Source organism: Ochotona princeps, chromosome 21, assembly GCF_030435755.1.
Source record: "Ochotona princeps isolate mOchPri1 chromosome 21, mOchPri1.hap1, whole genome shotgun sequence".
NCBI lineage: Eukaryota > Metazoa > Chordata > Mammalia > Lagomorpha > Ochotonidae > Ochotona > Ochotona princeps.
In genome coordinates, this window is record NC_080852.1 from 36,571,548 (window position 1) to 36,592,811 (window position 21,264).

Consider the following 21,264-nt stretch of genomic DNA (forward strand, 5'->3'; position numbering starts at 1 on the left):
CTGTTCCACCCCTCACTAACCTTTACCTCCAATGAGCTCCCTCAGCACTTAGGGTCTGAATCATTCATCTGGCACAAGACTCCTACTGTGTATGATAATCTGTTTTAAGAAAGGTTCATTTTCTTCAATTCGATTGCAATTTCTGGGAATGGCAGAGGGGCGGTCAGCTGCCAAATCTGTGTTACCCAGAGCTTCTAGCCCTGCACAGTGCTTAGTTAACCCTTGCAGTGGGCTGTGTGTGTGCTATCTTATTGGTAAGCAGTACACTTGACCTTCCTTCTCTGTGGGTGCAGCCGACCATGAACACTGCTTGGTGCTGAACATGTACAGGCATTTCCCCCTCAACAACATAGGATGGGAACTATTTATACTAAAATCACAGCGTAAAGTGTGTGGGAGGATGTGCACTGGTTCTACGGAAACAAGACAACACTTTATTGAGGGGACTTGAGCATCTGTGTGCCGGGAGCCACAGTGTGCGTGATGAAGCCATGGAGTGGTGAGTGTGTGGGGGAAGAGGCATGAAAATCTTGGTTAGGTAAGCCTAGGGGTATGAGAACCAAAATTTTGAGCCAAGTTTGGTTCTGAGTTATCACTTTGAAAGCAGAGTTCAGAAAAGTTGTAAATTGAGTAAAAAATTAATTTACTAAAGGTTAAAGTTTATCAACAGTTCCATTCACATTGAGATAAATGTCTACAAGAAGGAAGGAAGGGAGAGAAGCAGGAAGAAAGAAAATAAAAGGTGGGAAAACCCAAGGGGTTGAGGTGGGTAACACATCACACTCAGTCTTCCAATACTATCAGCAATTACATAATATGGCAATTTTTTAATATTAAAAGTAAATTGTAAATGTATATTTATAAACAGTATGCATAAAATAGATCATATTCTAAAATGTTTTCTTTTTAAATGTTTTTTTTCACAGTGAATTTTATAGGTGTCAGAATTTCCCTCAACAGAATAGTGCAACTGCAGGAGCGCTGCCCGGGGCTCGGCCTCTGCTAGTACAGATCCTTATAGATCTCCTGTAGGAGCGGGTGGAGGCTCATGTCCGTCTCCGTCTTCTTTATCACTTGCAGGAGCTGCACGTGCTCCGTGACGATCTGCCTGAGGTCCGTCATCTTCTGCAGCAGCTTGGCGAACAGCTGCGAGGACTCGGGGTGGTTCAGCTTGAGCTGCAGCTCCAGCGCCTGCAGCAGGCTGTCCTGGATGTCCTCGATGGGCTTCACGTTCAGCAGGCCTGGGCGGTCTGTGGGAGCAGGGGCGGAAAACACAACAGGAGGTGCAGTCAGAACGTGCTGGGCCCCAGTGGACAAGCGGGGAGGGACCGGGCATCATCTCCGGGGCTCAGGCTGTCCCTGCGCTGAGGCCGCTCTTCCTTGCTGACATTTATAAACATTATTGGTTTTAGTACAATGAATTTATTCCAATTTTTTGAACTTTGTCAGTTCAAGCATGTTTCAATCCTGAAGGGTCATTATTATTATTTTTACTAGACAATCACACCTATGAATGCTGGTAATTTATTTATTTCTTGACTAGTGTTTATTATAGTTTTCATTCCCTTTTTTATACTGCGTTGGCTAAAACCTTTGACATGGTACTGGCAGTGACTTCGAAGGAAATGTTTCTAAGGGTTTCCCATCAAATATGATGTTTGCCATAGATTATGGTGGGTATGTTTTACTCTGGGCTTTCCAAGAATTTTGAAGTTTTTAATTTGTTTAGGCAGGAATGATGTTGAATTTTATCAACTTCTTTAAAATTTTTCTATCTAAAGATAAATGCTATCTAAAGAGATATGGTTTTATCTGAATTTAGTACAGTGAATCACATTAGTAGATTTCCTTCTATTCTTGCACTCATTTGCTAATATTTTATTTGGGGTCTTTATATTTGCAGGTGATATTGTCCAGAGTGCTATTTTTTCACACCATTCTTTGCCTGTTGTGGAACTGAATGTTAACCAGCCTTGTACACTGAGGTGAGCCCTCCTTCTGTTCCTTGCTCATTTCTCAGAATTCGTTTGCTGAACCATCTGAGACTGATGATAAATCTTCCACTACGCTTTGTTTCCTCTTCCATAGCTTTTAGTCTATTCAGGTTTTCCAATTGGAAGAAAGTCATACATGATACTTGCTTAGAATCAAAAATCTCTGGTTGCATCTATTTATGCCCTTAATTTAATAAATACTCATTATTTGTATATTGGCTCATCAAATGTCTGTTTTGTCAGAGTATTATCTATTTTTTTCCTTTAAAAAAGCTTCCAGTTTTGTCAGCCTTTTTTTTGAAAATTTTAGTTTCAATTTACCAGATTCCTTCTTTAAAAATTTAATTTTTTTTCTAGTTTTTGGAGCTCAAGGCTCAGCCTGCTTAGTTTTGGTGTTTCTTGTTTTCTGATTGGTACAGACAAAGCCCTGCATTTCCTCTAAGGGTCACCTTGGCTGTGGCCCACAGGGTTCTCATGCATTTTTTCTAAATAGCCTGTCTTACACTTATGATTTTCTTTTTAACACAAGACTTACACAAAAGCAAGCTCTTAGATTTCCAAGTAGAAAGTCTGGATTTCAGTTTCCATTTCCAAAGTCTTAATTTTGATTGCATAGGGTTGGAATGTAAGGCTGTCTCCTTAAGGTTCACCTAAAGGTGAATCTGTGGCAGGACCCTCAAGCATCCTGCACGGGTGTCGGGCTTTGGCTCCTGAGGGACACTCTCTGGGGAGTTCAGCTCTTCCTTCTTTCCCTGCGTGTGTTCCCACTTGTGCTTAGACTTCAGGAGCTGGTCCTGTTTATCCTACAGCCTCAGTTTCTCTAAGCATCCCTTTGCTCTTCCGTACCAGGTTCTCAGACAGTCTGGGTCCATCAGGACCGTGTGCCTAGCAGAGCCTGTTCCTCTTGCCCGAAATCCCCCTTCCTCGTGGTTGTCTTAGTGACTCCAACCGTTTCTTCAGAACACAGCCTGTGCCAGGATTCTGGCCTGGACTCCTTTCTCAGCATGAGCCTTCCACTTTCTCTGTTCTACTGATCTCGTTGTTGTATGCTCCCAAGGTCCCCTATAAATAACCCACGCACTGGTGTCCCTGGTGGTCACTGTTCTCTGAAGACTGTGCAAACGGCCGTACATACAATACATTGATTAGTCTTCACAATAACTATTAGATGGGACTCTCTTCGCGGGAAAAGAAGACTTAAGAGAAAGGAGTTAAACCTTTGTCAAGATCTGCCACCTGCTAGTGATTGCAGAGCTGAAGCTTTGGGCTGAAATGCATCTGCTTCCAAGTTTTTTGCTCCTAACGCCTATTCACTTTAATTCTAAGTACCGACCTGCTTTATTTTCCCTTCCAGGCCACAAGAGACCAGAGGGTGCCCACTGTCCTGATGTCTATGAACCGTTAGTAGAAACACTAGAGGCATTCACTTGGCTAAATCAGAGTGAGGAAGTTGTTCAGGCCTTGGATCAGCAAATACAGTTTTCCTAGTTGGTGAACAAGCCCAAAGGCAGAACTGCTCCACAACGAAATCTCCTATAAACAGTGTTCCCTGTGTCTACCAAACTTGAATAACCTTTGTCCATTGACTTGAGGCTCAGGAGACCAATGCTAGCGTGTAGGGTGGTCTCAGTGACATTGTCCTAACTCTAAACATTCTCCTAAGTTAACTTTCTTCTTTTTTTAATTACAGAAGGAAACTTGTTGTTGGTTTTCTCTAACATACTTCATGGGTTGGAATAATTAATATTTCAAGATTTTCAGCTTTTTATTTTGGAACAATCAGCAAAAAAATGTCTGACTCTGAGAACGAAACGACGATTTCGTCCTAGATGACAGCATCACGCCCCTGGAAGAGCTGTGCTTTTCTCCCAGTTGCTATGTAATAATGAAAACCACTGACGCCTCAAGGAAAACTGGATCATGGACTGGGGCCTTTGGTGGGATGACTCTTGCTCCTCCCTCTTAATAAAAGTTCAAGATGTTGAAGGCCAGCAGCCTCCTGAGTGGGTGTGCATCTAAGGGGCAGTGATCTGGGTGGACACAGGAGTTGGGCAAGCCTCCTGTGCTGGGCCCACAAGGCCTTGCATGGAAGTCTGTGCCTTGGGCCTTGAATCCCTTTCTTTCTCCTTTCGAGCAGCATCAGTGGGGTCAAAACTTATGCAGTAGAGATGAAGTTAGTCCAGTAGGTCTCATTTATCAAGCAACCAAACCCTAAAACACCACTGGTGGGCTTGCTGGAGACACGTGGCTTGGTGCGGTGTGATGGGACTGCGCTCCCTCCTCCCAGCAGGGGAGAAGATCTGGTTTGGATTTGTAAACCCCTTTCTGGCAAGATCCTCTTTATGATGTGATGGATGATGTTTGGCTGAACGGCTGAAATGATGTGGCCACAGACTAAGTTTATTTTCTCCAAGGACAAGTCAGATCACTTATGGATCATTCCCACAGTGTCCCCAACACAGCCTCCCTCAAAGCAAACGGTTTAGGGAAGAAGGGCCACAGAGTGGAAAAAAGTCCCATTTTCTGCTTCTAGGTCCTTCCGTCAGAACTGATTGAGCTCATGGTGCTCAAATTTCTCTGTATGCTAACTGGACCTAACACTAATTCAAAAGTTTCGAGATGCATTATCATCTGTAATTCCCTCTAGAACATCATTCACACAATTCAACTGGGAGAACGAAAAATCAAATTGGAAAGCACATTAGCAGGCTTACACCTAAAATTTAGAACATATGGCTTCTTTTGAAAAGAAACCAAAGCTTCCTTTGGTTTTCAGCAAGCCTTGAGTGGAGGGCAAAAGGGCTCTGCCAGTGTTGCTCCCAGCCTGTCCTCCCCAGCTCCAGGCCAGGCCAGGTTGTGCTCCCTCGCCTTTCTCTTCCCACCTTTCCTGCCACACACACTTCACCCTTTGCAGAGCCAAGCTTGCTGCCAGAGGTGGGCCACAGAAACCTGTCTACTGTGTCCCCATCCATCCAGTGCCTGCTAAGATGTTGCTCTTGGAAGGCTGATCTAAGGTCCTTTACCCCGTACTAACAAGGGAGAGTTGAATGTAGAACAGGATCAGGGTCAAGGGCTCTCTTTGCTGCCTTGGGTTGCCCAAAAGGGCCTTTAGGGAAGTCCTGTTGACTCACGCACTCCTGGATTCTGGAGTCAATTACTGGTTCCTTACTCCCCAGGCTGTGAAGAAATTGGGAAAGAGACCTTTCCGGTCTCCATTCACAGAGTGCTGGAACTGATTAGACACTGTTGATTATGGGCCAATCTACAAAAGCTCCCATCTGATCCAGAGTAGTTTAGTTAAGTGAAGAGATTATCTGAAACACACTCAAGTTCACTTATCCTCCTGGGATCTGCCCACTGACCCTCCTGGGATCTGCTCACCTGCTCTGGGTGTTTCTCAGGTGGTCTCTGAATTAGCAGAGTCCCTTGAAGAAAGGGGCAGAAGACCCAAAGTGTCTAGTCAGGCATTTCTTGTTTTCCACTACCTCTTGGATAGACTCATCTGAGTCAGCTGTAAATGGATCCACAGACGACAACAACAAAAGATCTTATAGTTCAGGTGTGGGGTGAAAACGGAAGTGGACCAGTGCTACTCCGGAACTCAACACTTGGCAATGTAACTTCTTTTTTCGCTGCCTCTCTAGTTTCCTTATCATACTGCTCCCCCAAAACGTGTTCTGAGGGGTACTGGATGTGGAAACTGAAGATTTCCACTTAGTTTCTGTGTATCTTTAGACGACTCACCTTACCTTTCTGCTTTTTCTGGCTTAATGTTTATGACAACAATGACATCTCCTTCACAGCGAGAATGAACTTCAGAAGATACAAGTTGCAACTATCGCCAATATTTCCACAGGGTCAGGATTGGATTGTAGGAGAGGGATGGCATATAAACAATTTTTCTTAAAGGATACTAAGGATTTCAGAAGTATTTTTCTGACATAACAATCAGAGTCAGGAAGACGTGAATTCAACAACATGAACCGTGCTTGGTGTGGCCTGTACCAATTCCCACTATCCTGCCTTTAGGGAAAAAAAAGTCACTGCACAGTTTCACATGTTTATCTTCATACTGAAATCTGAACAGGAGCTTGACCTAATGCAAGGACTCTTTCGGCTACACACATCCTCTGGGGGGACTAAGCCCAGACTAATGCTTAGGTTCCACACCTGCAGACTCAGGTTTGCTTGGCCACGGAGGTGACCTTCAAGACATCGGGATGCTCTCTGGTGACTGTGCTGTGCAGCGGGGATGAGCAACTGTGGGGAAGCAGTTGACATCCCAACTTCACAACCTGCTAGGTAACCTTGGGCAAATTCCTCACCCTCTACATTCTTGGGTTTCCCTGTTTAAAAGCTGGAACACTTAACTAATAATGCTGTTCAGAGCTTTACCATGAGTTAACACTTGGAGTGGGGTCTGTTACAAAGTCCATCAACTATTACTAGTTTTTGTTAGTGTTGTACAGACCTGCATTTTCCTTCCTACCTTTCTTCCCTCATCTGACTTTCCCTGGGGCCTTTTCTGTATTTTTCCTATGCTTTTTTTTAAGATTTATTTTATTTTTATTGGAAAGTCAGACAGACAGAGGAAGTGTTCCATTTGTTGATTCACTCTCCAAGTGGCCACAACGGCTGGAGATGAGCTGAAGCCAGGAGCCAGGAGCTTCTTCCAGGTCTCCCACATGGGTATAGGGTCCCAAGGCCTTGGGCCATCCTCAATTGCTTTCCCAGGCCACAAGCAGGAAGCTGGATGGGAGGTGGGGCCACCGGGATTAGAGCTGGCACCCATATGGGATCCTGGCGCATGTGAGGCAAGGTGAGGACTTTAGGTGCTAGGCTACTGCACCGGGCCCTCCTATGCTTGCTTTCTTAACTGCTCTCTTCTCAGTAACCCCCACCTCAACCTTCCAGATGATTTCCCTTTCCTGCTGGGGACTGCACCTTGTTGGGAATTTATTAGGAAAGCCGGCAGAGCCAGCTGTAATGAATCAGGCCTGAGAAATATGGGGTTCCGGGAGCAGTGCAGTTTACTGTTGCTATCAGGCAAAGGGACAACATAAACTAGAGATCTTGCAAATGGCTTAACAGATGAAGTTCATCTGTGACCAGTAAATTCTGATATGAATGCACTCGATGCTGGTAGAGCCCTAACTCTGAGGTGGGTTAACATTCCAACATTCCCTGTATCACATTAATAAATGCTTTCTCTGTGCCTGATAACATTAATAGAAATGATTTTGCAGGGGCACTCTGAAATCCAAACCAGCCACTACTTCTTTTATCTGCCCGTTAAACAGCAATTACACATTAACACCCCTCATCTCAAACACTCAACACCCACCTCCAAAAAGCCAGCTCCCACACTCGGAAGCAGAAGGCAGACACAGCTGGTGGCAAGGCGGGCAGCGCTCGCTGCAGTGTTCAAAGCTGTTCTCTCACTGAACAGTATCTTCAGTGAAAAGAGCCAACTGCAGATCTCTGCCCAGCCCTTGGGAAGTCCTTGCCCCACTGGGTTAGCCTCCCCCTGCTCTAGTTATTCAAGGTCATGAAATTTAAGCTCAGCCTTGAGGTCTGCTTCCCTTCCTCCTTTCGGTCAGAATCAGACGAGCTGCCTGCAGCCTTCCCTAAGTCCAGTGGTGCTGGCCACACGGAGGCTCTGATCTAGACTGCAAATGGGGTAGGAGTGGGGGACAGGGAGAAGAGTGGACTTCGGGATCTCGCATCAGCCTGACACACTCAGGCCGCGAATCTATCTGCTGGCTCCAGCCCACCTTTCCGGGCTTGGTCAAAAACGGAGAGGCCAGAGAAGAGGGCTTGGCAACTCTGGCATTCCCAACTCCTAGAGATGGCAAATGCCCAAGCTAAAGACAGTGAGCAAGATAAAAAAGTTGCCAAGTACTAATTCTCTGCAGTCAGGCCCCAACCACCACTGTCTCTTTTCCAGTGTCTTTAGGAAGTTTTGAGAAGTGTGGTATCAACATATGGGAGACCTTCCAAAGATTCATGGAAAATGCATATTATGAAAACACCGGCAAATTTCAACCTTTCTGCATCAAAGGCACCTTCTCTTTAATGTCATCTGTCCATAAGCTTTTTGAAGTGTCCTCCTTATAAGCACGACCTCTAAACATGTAAAATGCTACCCAAAGTTCACTGGAACCCTGGGCCCACGCATCCCTATCTTTGGGGGCAGCCAGCTTTGGGCCCTCCCCTTACTTTTCAGGCTCCTCCCCCTTCCCAGTTATCTCTTTCCCTTCGGGTTTTGTTTTCAACTCACAATTAATCCCCTTAAAGTGATAGCTGATAAACAGATTAGCTGATATCTCCCCAGGGGTATTTATATTGTAATAAGGGATTTTCAGAATGACTACTGATGGAATTTCAAGTAATTTGACTGGATGACTGAGTGGAGCTGCCTCAAATGATTTCACAGAGAGAGAAGGGGGAAATTAGCATTGACTGTGTGCTTAGCATGCCCAGGCACCAGGCCAGAAGCTTCACATAATATTATTTCAATTGCTCAGGGAACTGATAAGTAAATTAAGGCTCAGGAAGGTAAATAATTGCCTGAAAGTAGAGGAGGTGGGGTGCCTTCCAGGGCCTGTTGGGCCTCCCCTGGTCAGCCTGTGTGCAGCTTTCGCTAGCACCCAGCACTACTTTGACTCTGCCTGTGGCCTCTCTGGTAGGAGTGAGGGGAACCAGTCCCCAGTTTCATTCTTCCTCATTTGCAGATGATCAGTCTGAATGTCTTCGTGCCTTGTGCCAGTCTGGAAGGCTGCCTGGGGTCACCCAGAGTTTAAACACACATTGTGAGAGCCCAAAATGATAAAGTGCTCCAGAAAGCAGCCCACTGGCTGGCTGGCCAAGCCTTTTCCAAGACTGCCAGTGTGGGGATAGGCATGACTCAGCAGTCTGCCTCTCTCTCCCACCGATGTCTGTGAAGTCACGCGGCACTGTCTGCTTGCTCACTGTGGTGATCTGGGCCTGCTGAATGGCGTGGAGGGCCGAGTTTCATTTCTAAGCAGTCATGGGAAAAGATGCTTTAGGACAAAAACCTGCCTGTACACATCTTCAGGTCTGCAGGAGGATTCTGGAATATCTCATCTCCCCTTTGCCCTATCACCACCTCCAGTTCTGTCTGGTTTTTAATAATTGGGGACCAGTTGAAAACTCATAAATGTACCTCACCCATCTCAAACCAAGCACAGGGTTATGAAAGGAGAAAATGAATGGGGCATTTCCAGGTAACTCAAGTGGAATCATTATTTAAAACCATTCTGTTAAATGGCTGGGGTGGCTTATGAAGATAGCCCTTCTGGGCGGGGAGCTCCACGCATCATAAAGGCACCCGTTCACACTCCTGTGTAATAAATGAGGGCAATCGTGCCTCGAAACACTCAAGCCCAGACGAATGACACAAACTACGTAATAACACTGGCTGGACACCCTGTTCCAGAGAGACAGTGCCCTTTATTCTATCAGGAGAAGACTCAGAAAAACCACTACAAGGGCACCTGTGTCAGGCTTATGCCCCCAAAGAACTCCAAGGACAAGGCAGTCAAATATTTAGCTGGCACAGAAGGCAGAAGAAATATCACTGTTGTTTAAGTTTTAATATCTAGGTATCTTGCCAGTTATTAAGGATGGTGCTAACAGACTAAGGGATGTGGGGGTCACAGGCTCTGCAGAGCCAGACCTTCCTGAAGCTGAGGCTTTCCAGAGGGGCAGTTTCCAGGAGGTCTTCATGCTGTCTAATGTTCTAGAGGGACTTGCAGAAACAAAGTCCACTAGGACTTGTAGAAGCAAAGGGAAAGATGACATTTGGCACTTTAGAGCTCGGATTAATTTCAAGATTTCAAAGGGCAATTGCAGGAGAGGGGAAGAGAGACAGGGCACTGTGCAGCCCAGGGCCCTGTAGGCTTTCCCTTAACGCGTCTGTGTCCTTGAGCCGGGTGATGTGCTCAGATGGCGGACGGCTGAGGATGGGTTCTCATGCTTGTTTCTGAAGGGCAGGAAGGAATGCAGGTCCCTCAGGGTACTTTAACAGTTTTACTTTTCTCTCATAAATTTTTTCTGCAACCACTTAACTAGATAGGAATTGGTATGTGATGGTATCTGATTAAGCAGAAATGTGTTTACTTAGTTATTTAAAGTTTACCATCCAGTTTTTGTGGGAGTTTGGCAAACAGTGTCATTATTTTCAGGGGCCCTGCTATTGGGACAGATTTAAGGACCATAGTGCTAGCCTTCAGTCTTACCACTGTCCAGGCCCTTATGCCTTCCCCGAGCAGTTTTCAAAACCAAAGGAGTAATTTTGCTAGGTTAAGTGGTGTCTTAAGGAGTTTCAGGATATTGATAACTGAACTACAACCTGGCAATTATGAATTATAAGCACTGGAGGCAGTGTGGAAGCAGGTAGTTTTTGTTAACTGAAAAGGCCTCATAGACCAAGGTCTAACTGAGGTGCATCCATGTCTCAAAAGACCAAAGGAAACGAGATCTATACTGATGACGTGTTTAAGTTATAAAGTCTGACAGATCTTAGTCTGAACTTGCGCCTAACCCACCAATAGCTCTGTGACCTTACGCAAGTTGCCTAATCTCTCTGAATTTCCATTTTCTTCATATGTAGAATGGGGCAGTAGACCTTGGAGATGTAGGAAAGATTAAATAAGGATTAGCCATGTATGTAAAGTGCTCAGTATGTATTCTGGCACACAGTGGAGTAGTCAGTAAGTGGTAGCCATTATTACTACTTCAGATTAATGTAACAAACATTTACTGAGTAACTTATTCATAGCTGTGCTGTGAGTCTATTTTAATGGCAACAAATTTAAAAAGCAGTCCATCCATCCAGGCACCCATCCAGTCATGACACCAGGTACCCTTGTTAGATGGCATTCACCCGACAGAAAATCACCACCTCTTCCTGGATTGGCAGTTGGACTTGAACACGCATTGTAAACCCGGTGCATTTCCTCCCTCACATCTCGGATGTCTAGAAAGAACTGCCATGGATCCCAAACTGTTTTGAATTAACAGAAAGAGCCCTTTTCTGTTGCGGAGTTCCAGCTGGAACTCTCCTAGGCTTTTCTTCACCAAAGAGCACACGCTCAAGGGGGCAAAATGTTCAACAGCGTGTCCTGGGGTTTGTCAGCAATACGCTTGGCTTTGGTGGCTGGGTAGGTTTTGGGAGCTTGTTAGTGAGGCTGGCAGGAAGCTGTGTTGCCAACTGCAAACACACTGTTACTGCAGGCGGTTTTATTACTCCTGCTGCCATCCACCCTGTCAGGAGGACCAGAGAGTGCAAGGGTAGCTGTTCTCACCATCATCACCAGGAAGCATTCCTGACGCCCAGGCCCATTCCTGAGGCAGATCCGGGGATAAGAGCACAGCTTGCAGTTACCAACACAAGAGTGAGTGAGCTGGCCACGATCCACTCACCAGGTGGCAGGGTGGGGTAGGGCAGTGTAAGACCTGAGTTTCCATTTTGACTCCACGGGTCACTATGTTGGATCTGAGACGCACTGTTGAAGTCTACTATCCTCACTTTTCACTGATAAAAACACAGGAGCACTGCCAGATCTCTGAGGGAACAGACTAAACTGCTGTTCAGAAGGCACGAGGTGCAGAACTTCATCTGGTTCTGCGCTGCGGCTCTTTAGTCTAATGCCTGCCTCAAGCTCAGGGGAGATGAGGAGAAGAACTTGAGGACTAGGCTACCACTCTCAGCAAGCGTGGGCTGAACCTAGCAGGGAGGGGAGCTGTAACACACTCAACAAAGGCCAAATTAAAGGGGATTTGCAGTTTTTAAAGCTGAAGTTGAAGGACAGTAAGTTGGCAAATATTCAGTTGAGTGAAATCAGTTCTTTTGGTCCTCAACTCCCCTGTTTCGTTCTCTTAGAGACCCTGCCTCAGCTCCCTGCCATCTCTTTCCTCCACGGTGTGTGTCTCCCCAGTGTTCGCTCACCCAGTGCAGGGTTCTGAGTGCTTCTGCCCAAGCAGAGCGTGCTTGTGATTCCGTGGAGAACTCAGAACGAGGCCCACTGCACTCCTGTCAGGAGCTCTTGGCTCAGAAATCACTCAAGCAACAGATAAATCTCAGAAAAAGAATCACTTGCTAAGATTGGGCAGGATGAGAAATATGTTTACTGGATCAAAGCCTCCTGCTTACATGAGGTTTTTGTTTATTTCTTTGTTTGTCAGGGAAATTCAGGTCAGGGAAAAAAAAATTAAAAATATGTCTTATTCTAACAATTTGGGGTACTTATCTTACCATGCACCAATAACTGAGACTCTGATCTTAGCGGAATCATCTTTGGATTGGGAAAAACTGTTGAGTAAATTGTGGCCTGATCTATACCCAACCAACCTCTCCACCAAAGAGGAGTCAAATTCCTGTGTGTTGGACAATCTCGGGGTTCACTTTATCCATTCTTGTCTGTTGCCTGTGCACAAACTCATGTGCAAAAGCCAATTTAGAATGGGGAAGGATTTGGCTTTGTGATTAGGGAAGTAGTCAATGGTAGATCCTTTTTTGTTTTTTGGAGGAAGTAAAAATTATTCACATGATTTTCTTTTCATCATGATAATACATATAATATTTTCACAATCCGTGGCATTGTTGTATGGACTGATGTCATCTGGAGGGTAAGTATTCAAGCTAGCAGGTAAGATGCCTACATTTCACAACAGAATGCCTGGGTTTGACACTTGGCTCTGGCTCCTGATCCCAGCTTATTGCAATGTAGGCTGTGGGAGGTGACAATGATAGCTCAAGTAATTGGGTCCCTGCCACCCAAATGGGAGAACTGTATTAAATTCCTGGCTCCTGGCTTTGGCCCTGGCTGAGCCCTGGTTATTGCATGCCTTTGAAGAGTTAGCTGTGGATGAGGGCTCTCTGTCACACAAATAAATAAATAAAATGAGATCTGGAGCTGGCACAATGGCTCACTGGCTAGTCCTCCAACTGTAAGTGCCAGCATCCCATATGGATGCCAGTTTGTGTCCCAGCTGCTCCACTCCCATCCAGCTCCCTGATAATGGCCTGGGAAAGCAGCAGAGGATGGCCAAAACCCTTGAAACCATGCACGCGTGTGGGAGACCCAGGAGAAACTCTTGGCTCCTGGCTTTTAATGGGCTCAGCTCCAGCCATTGTGGCCACTTGAGAGTGCATCAGCAGATGGAAGATCTTTTTGTTTTTCTTTCTTTCTGTGAATCTCTCTTTCCAATTTAAAAAATACATCTTTTAAAAAAATGAGACCTACATACTGAATATTATATTCTGCATAGGAAAAAGTTTGTATCTATATATCTACTTTTAAATGATATTATTTTTTAGTTTCCATATTCAGAAGCTGAAGCTTGCAATACCAATCAAGTCAAACTAACTGCAGCACTATTTCTTGACCAACTAATGAATTATTTTTAAAGGACTAGTGAGTAACTGATTTATAAATAATCTAGCTTGTGAAGGAATTAAGTAAAGACAAATACTTGTTTTTCTAGAGGGAACCACTGTAGTTCCCTTGCCCAGGAAACACTGCTCAGTTCAAACAGCCCGGAATTATCATTCTGACAGTTTCTTCTTGAGATTTTTTTCCTAGTTAGAAAGTAAGCATCTCGGAATGGTTTAAACCAATGCCCCTCTAAGAGTCTGTGGTGGGAATACAAGCTGCTACAAACTATGCAATTTGGCAATGAGATTACAAAAGATTTAAGCCAGGACACCATGTCCCAAACTGAACTACCTGGGTTTGACTCCTGGTTCCAGCCCCTGACTCCAGCTTCCTGCTAATGTGCACCCTGCAAGCAGCTGTGACGGTTCCAGTAGTTGGCTCCCTGCCACCCACATGGCAGACTTGGATTGAGTTTCTGGCTCCCAGCTTCAGCCTGACTGTTGGGGGGATTTGGGTAATGAGCCAGGAGATGGGAGAGTGTTTTTTTTTCCTCTCTCTCTCTTAAGTAAGTAATTTTTAAAATAAGCTGAAAATTAAGAAAGCAATGCTCATAATCTGTCTGCAATTCTATTTTTCTATGTTTGGTAATATAGAAAGAGAAAGTTTAAATGGAAATTTACACATAAGAATGTTTGCTATGGTAAAATTTAGCACACATTTTCAATAATATCCTATATTCTTTTCTATAGTTTTTAATAATAAATTATAAGTAACCTAAACCTGAATAGGGAGACAATTTAGTCTGTAATTGTCTCTTAATAGAATGAAGTATTTCATAGTCATTAGAAATAGTATTTCAGAAAACATATTATACATTATATCTGTGTTAATGTCTATGTTCATGTGTTACTTATACAAACATTTTTAGAGAAGAATAGGGCTGTTAATTCCATTTTATTCTGAAGACAGAAATCTTTGCTTTTTTGTATTGCCTGAATTATAAAGTCAGTATGCATCACTTGTATAAAAACATAGAAAATATCAACAAAGAATTTGCCAAGAGATGGAAAAATGATTAAGTGGAGATATAGGTATATATTAATATTTATAAGTATATACAAATACATATATATGTGTATATATATATATATGTATCTCCTATGTGGGTGGCAGGGAGCCAACTACTGGAACCATCACAGCTGCTTCCAGGGGGTGTGTGTGTGTGTATGTGTGTGTGTGTGTGTGTGTGTGTATGTGTATATATATATATAATATTATATAGAGATATAATATATCTTTAGAAAAACACTGAGGGCCCGGCAAGATGGCTCAGTAGCTATATCCTCGCCTTGCACATGCCAGGATCCCATATGGACATAGGCTCATGTCTCTGCTGCTCCCTTTCCTTTCCAGCTCCCTGCTGATGGCCTGGGAAAGCAATGGTGGAGGCCCAAGTCCTTGGGACCCTGCACCCATATGGGAGGCCAGAAGAAGCTCCCGGCTCCTGTCTTTGGATGTACTCAGCTTTGGCTGTTGTGGCCACCTAGGTAGTGAACCAGGAGGTGGAAGATCTTTCTCTCTGTCTTTCATTCTCTCTGTAAATCTGCCTTTCCTGATAAATAAATAAATAAATAAATCTTTTCTTAAAAAGAAAAATCCTGAAAAGGACCCCAAAATGTTAACACATCTATGTTTTTTCTTTAAAATAAAATGTGCCTGAAAATATTGGCTGGTTAAAATGTCCTTTAAGTGAGTTACAAGTTGATGCTGCATATGAGGCCTCAGATTTGAGCTCTGTCATAAGGTTACCTATTTTACCCCAGCAACTGAAAGAGCAGTATTTTGCAGGGTGTTTAGTCATGTACAAGGAGTGAGAGGTGGCTCATAAGCCTGGCTCCATGCTGGGCTCACCGTGCAATCCCAGGCAAGAGGGGACACATATTGGTGTTTTGGTTTCCTCGTTTCTAAAATGGCCCTCCCTTCCCTGGACCGTTGTGGGGGTTAAATTAATGCGTGTGAAGTGCTTAGAACTCTGTCTGACATACAGGAAGTTCTTAGTGGTGTTTGTGATTATTATTCGTAGTAGTGCTAGTACAGTATGCCCCTGATATTGGAAGATTTCAGTTCTCAACTGGACAACAAAGGTCTGTACCATGGGCTATGCTCATTTACACTGACATCTCTAAGACCACCCTTCCCCCACAGGTGAGTTTTTACAGACAACATTCTAGAGTACAAAGAAAAATAGCATCTGAACTTCATTTTAATGTGAAAACTTGTTTAAAAATAATTTTTACAGAGAGAGATGAAAATAAAACTTTCTTCTACTCAACTTGAAAACACAAGAGGCTAATCAAAGTAACATTTAGTTTAAAAGCTGGCTTTGAGGATTGGCTGGTTAGATCACGTACAGGCAAGGCCACAACTACACCACCACTGCTCAACAGCCCAACTGATCTCTCTGCTCTGGTTTTTTCATTCAGCCTGTCTTCTTAACCCCAGCCAACTACCTCACAAAGGTACCTTAAAGGAAGCCAGCAGAGGAATCCACAGCAGTACGTAGATGAGGACATCAGGGGTACTGGTAGCGTCCTTGATTCCTGATATCAGCAAAGTGACTCAAGAATAGCATCTTAGTGATGCTAGGGCAGGTGCATAACTGGAGTCAACATATGCAGTGGTACCAGTGCTCACGCTCAGGATGGCAGCACCCCACGTCAGAGTGCTTTTTCAAGTTCCAGCTGCTCTGTTTCCTCTCATGTCTCTGCTAATAGGCCTGGAAAACGGCAGAAGATGCCCAAGAGCTTCAGCCCCTTTCAACCATGTGAGAAACCCAGTTGGAGTTCTTAGCTCCTGGCTTTGGCCTCGCCCTGATTTGGCTGTGCATTCAGGGAGTGAACCAGTGGATGGAAGATGTTTTTTTTTTTTTTCACTTTTTTGCTAATGCTCTGCTTTTCAAACAACACATCTTTAAAAAATTCCAAAACCCTTTAACCTTTAGCAGTTCTTGTCTATACCAAGTGAGCATTGTATTGGGCAGTTATATAGGTCATTACTGAAATGAACTGAACAGTGGATTTGCTTTCTGGAAAGGAAAAAATAATAAAAGAGAAGCAGGCATTTGTTTTATGTGATTGGGCTCAACCAAAGAAAACATTGTGAGGGATGAATGAAAAGAGCCTGTGTTCTCCACAGCACTCACAGGGACATCCCTTCGTACCATCTGACGTGTGCAACGCCACTCCTGTGGCATTGTGCCACTGACGTACCTTCGTGCCATCTGACATGTTCAGTGACACTCCTGTGGCCATTGTGCCATTGACACGAGAGGTGCAGGTTAGTACAGAATAAAAGGAACATGGACTAACACAGAAAATCCAGAACTTTCAGCCATCCCACCACACCAGCCCACCCTCTTCCATTTAAGATTAAAAGGTGAATCTTACCTCCACTGAGAATAATGACAGCTATGAATATTGCCAAGTCACTGTCATCTAATTCCAGTGCGTTGAACTTCACAGCAAATTCGAACTTGGGCTCCATAAAGTCACCAAAGGGCTTTCGCAGACTCTTTAGGAACTCCCTCGTCATGAATCCTTGTCCCTCTGATATGAGAACTCCATCTTTATTCATCAAGGAAGCCAGCATCGTGTAAATGATCTCATGAACACCGTATTTAAGGAGAGTTACTTGGTCATTCAAGTCAAGGTTTACAAATCCAGGAATACTCTTGGCATACTCTGTGATCTCCTGCACAGCTTCCACTGAGCGGAACTGGCACCCCTGAAAGATGCGGATGGCTACCTCTTTGCTCTGTTCCTGCAGTGGGGTGATGTGTTTGAACTTGATTTTATCTTCTCCCATCATTAAGGAATTCATATCATAGATAACAAACGGCTGTAAATAAAAAAGTGAAAAGGTGGTTGAGTCGGACATGTTTAACTCACAGTAAATGGCATCCCGGTTCACAAAACTGTTTTGTAGAAATGTGCTTATTTCATTATGAGCTTTAAAGTTGGGGACACAAAACCAGTAGAAAAGACTCCTATTATTATTTAAACATTCATCTTACTTACTTCCTAGGCCCAAGAATATGGCATCAATTTTGGTCTTCTTACCCTGTAATTTATACTGTGACTTTTATCTATGACTGGCTAAAAGTTCCAATTTCTTCTTTGCTAATTTTTCAAAATGACACAAAACCTATTGTTTATCTTGGCTTTCAATTTTAATCTTCTTTCAATAAAACCTAATTTCAGCAACTCACGGTTGACAAAACCCACTTGAACATAAAGTAATATTGCAGTTTTAGCTTAAATCTATTTGGATCACAAATGAAACACAGTGTGCATATAAAATAAAACTTAGCTACAAAAAAATAAGAAAGCAGATTAGAAATATTTTGCCAAGAAAACGTCTATTTCTTTTTTATTATTGCTCTGGAAGCCATCTGTTTTGGAAAGAACAGATGTAGAGGGCCCGTGGGTAAATGCTGCAAAAGTGGCAAAATAAAAAGGATTTTGAACTTATTAAAAATATCTGCCCTTACATGTCAAATAATCAATAAAACATGTGCATCCATTTCTCAAGTTTGCAATAGGCTGTTTTTAAAAGCAGATTGTGTTGGTCATGAAATGCTCTTTCATTTTCCTGTATGGAAGTAACAAAAGGCATGGGGCCACTACAAAACTCTCAAGGCAAGTCTGAGAAGAGACACTGTTATACATACATACACTGGAAACTGAACTACACTAGGAGTTTAAACCCAATCCTATTCCTATAATGGCATACAGAGTGGAGGATTTCTGGGTTTTACTTTTGGTTCGGTGGCTAATTTTGTGACTAAGGAATGTCATTTACTTTTCCTAGGCTTTAGAGTTCTCAACTGAGGGGACTAGATAAAACTGGAGGGTTTCATCTCTTCTCATTTCTCGAAGCTGTGTGTGTATGTGTGCATCCATGCATGCAAGCAGGCAGGCATGTGCATATGCAGGGTGATGCATAGAAACACATACAATGCACAGTCCTAGTTATATTCAAAGGTTTTTTTTTTTTTGAGCACAGAAACTGAGAATTCTCTTGCTTTGGTAAAAGGGGAAGGGTGTAATGTGTGCTCCTGGGTCAGCTTCATTAGTGAGGGACTCTATGAATGTTGACAGGAGTCTACAAGTTTTTTTGTTCCCCAGCTATTAAGTCTGTTCTGCCCTGGAGGAAAGAGCACTCACACTAAGGCTTCTCGGATGGTGAATGGATTTCTACACATGCACATGGGATCAACACCATCTACTGCAGCTATTCCAAAAATTCTCACTTATCACACTAAAAAGATTCCTTTCAACTACAGTGCTTGGCAAACTCCAAAAGAAGTCTGGATGTGAGGACCCAAGAGCACGTCTGTCTGGAGGCTCTAATTGGTTTTTCAAATTGTGTTTACTGTGCTTCTAAGTCACATCAATTTAAAATTTATTGTGTTTCCCAAGAATGTCTGATTCTAATCACAAGAAAATTTTGAATGGATAAAGAAATTTTTGCAGAACCTACAGAAATCATAAAATACTGACTTTTGACACTGCCATGCAAATACGATAGAAACCTGAAAAATCCAACTGCACAGGTCCAAGTACAAATAACAGGAACACAAAGTCATCACCTCTTCATGTATGGAAAGACTTGACTCAGAACTGCTCATGTCATATTTCAATAAGCTTCTGCTTAACCACTCTGTTTCTTGGCACAGCATATAGGCATCAAATTCCCATCACCTCCATGTAAGCATTTTATCTGGAACTATGCCCTGATAAATCACCCTTGTGACTCTTCCCCTTAACTTCCCCCTGTCCCCTCATATAAAGACCCAGGTTCCTGTTTTTGAAGCGCTGTGGTAGTTGAACATAGGGCACAAAATCCTGCTAATTTTCTCTCCCAATTTAACAACAATGTGCCTGTAACTGCTTGGCAATCAAGGCTGGTCAGGATTTCCTGGCAGTAAATACTCAAGGACGGAGAAAGGAATTGGCACCCCCACCATCATGCCAAATCATTCCATTCCATTTTCTTTAAAATACTTTCAGCACTTTGAGAAAGTAGCGATTGGCAGAGAATTGTAGGTCTTGACATAACTAGTGCACATCAGGTGAAGTTTTTTGTTTTGCTTTGTTTTCCTTAGTCATGTCTAATTATGCTGCTTTAATTGCATTTTAAAAGCCTACCTAGATTCTTTCAGCCTCCATGTGGATCTGTGAAATTGCGGGAGTGATCCCCAGGCATGATCTTTGCAACCAATATAATCACGCTTAGGTAGCAAAAAGCAAACAGCTCACTCGCACCTCATTTTCATGTTTCACGCAGAGCCTCCTTATTATCCTCATACCTAGTGAAAGGCCCATGAGTGGCTGCTTTATGGAGAGCTGACTCATTCCCTTGAATCATCGATTCAGTACTGCAGTACAGATGAGTACCTGGCTCAGCACTTAAGGTGTTACTTGGGGCAACCATACACAGTACTGGAATACCTGCATTGGAGTAGCAGCTTCCTGTCAGTGCAGATCCTGGGAGGCAGCAGGTGGAGCTCAAAGAACTAGGTCCCTGCAACCTCCTTGAGAGTTACAGACTGAGTGCTCATCTCCTGAACATCTGGGAAGTGAACCAGCAGAAAAGGCAGCTCCTCGTCTCTCTCTTTAACTCTCCCTCTCAAACACATAATTTTTAGAAAGAGGAAGTTTTAAAATATTATTGTACCATCATTACATTTCTGGCACAATATTGCATAAAATATGTACTGCACTTCCACAGTCATGTTTCTTTATTTTGTACAAAGCAAAGTGAAGCCCATATACTTTCAATTAGCATATATAAGATCATCTAATGACCTACCATTATGGAAGGAGCCATATGACCTTCCAATCTGGTCTTGATTTTACACTACCAGTTTGGGGCTAATAATGTGCTTATCTTCAGACACTATGCCAAATGGGTGATAAAGCTTAATTACAGGTAGGACATGATTGGGGTAGATCCAGGTTTTTCTGGGTCTGAAATATACATATTGTTAAGGACTTTTTATTTTTAATTTAGTTTTAAAAATTGTTTATTTTACTTGAAAGTCAAAGTTAAAGAGAGAGAGAGAGACAAAGGGAGAGACACACGCACAGAGTTCTTCCATCTGCTGGTTCACTCTCCCAAATGGTTGCAGTGGCTGGAGCTGGAACGATCCGAAGCTAGGGGCCAGGAGTTTCTTCCCATTCTCCCAGGTGAGCACAGGGCCTCAGGCCTTGGACCATCATCTGCTGCTTCCCCAGGCTCTAAGCAGGGAACTGGATCAGAAACGCAGCACCTGGGACACAAAGTGGTGCCCATACGGGATGCCGACACCACTGGTGGATGACTAGCTTATTCCATCACCACACCAGCCCTGCTGTTACCAGCAAACCTCTGTGGATTCTGTCCACAGTTTAATATAAAAATCAAATGCTGGAAGTCAGTTGCAGGCACAGGAAAAGTTTTATTTGCTAATTGGGCAGGGATCCCTCAGTTGCAGCCTACCTGGGTGGGCCTGGGAGAACCTTCCCCCCAAAGGTGGTCTCTAGTTAGTTAGAGGACGGCTGGGCAATTCCTGTGCTGCCCATTTGAAAGTGTGATTTCCTCCCACATGGTAAGAGACAAATGGTGTCCTTCCTGACAAATGGCAAGTTTCCCTTCTGACTGGGGTGTCAGGCTTCCCAGGATTTGAACTCCCTCCTGTTTGTTGGTAGTGTTAGTGCAAACATGGGACAGTGAGATGTTGGCCCAAGAAAAATGGCCTTCCAAGGCTTGCCCCTGGACCTGACACAAGATTTTAGCAGGTTTAGACAGTCTCACCCCTGGAGCTT

At 43.7% G+C, this 21,264-nt stretch overlaps 1 protein-coding gene across 4 annotated transcripts in view; it reads right to left on the reverse strand.

The window, feature by feature from the left end:
* Positions 1–622: 622 nt before the first annotated feature.
* The window catches only part of PPARG (peroxisome proliferator activated receptor gamma), a 123,457-nt gene continuing 102,815 nt past the window's right edge, over positions 623–21,264 (reverse strand). For all 4 annotated transcript variants that reach the window (XM_058678412.1, XM_058678411.1, XM_058678413.1 and 1 more), the window contains exons 7-8: positions 16,843–17,293; positions 623–1,250 (exon numbers count right to left, since the gene is read on the reverse strand). In XM_058678412.1, the coding sequence (XP_058534395.1) occupies positions 1,003–1,250; positions 16,843–17,293 (699 nt within the window). In that variant the 3' untranslated portion in view covers positions 623–1,002. The remainder of the gene's footprint in view (positions 1,251–16,842; positions 17,294–21,264) is intronic.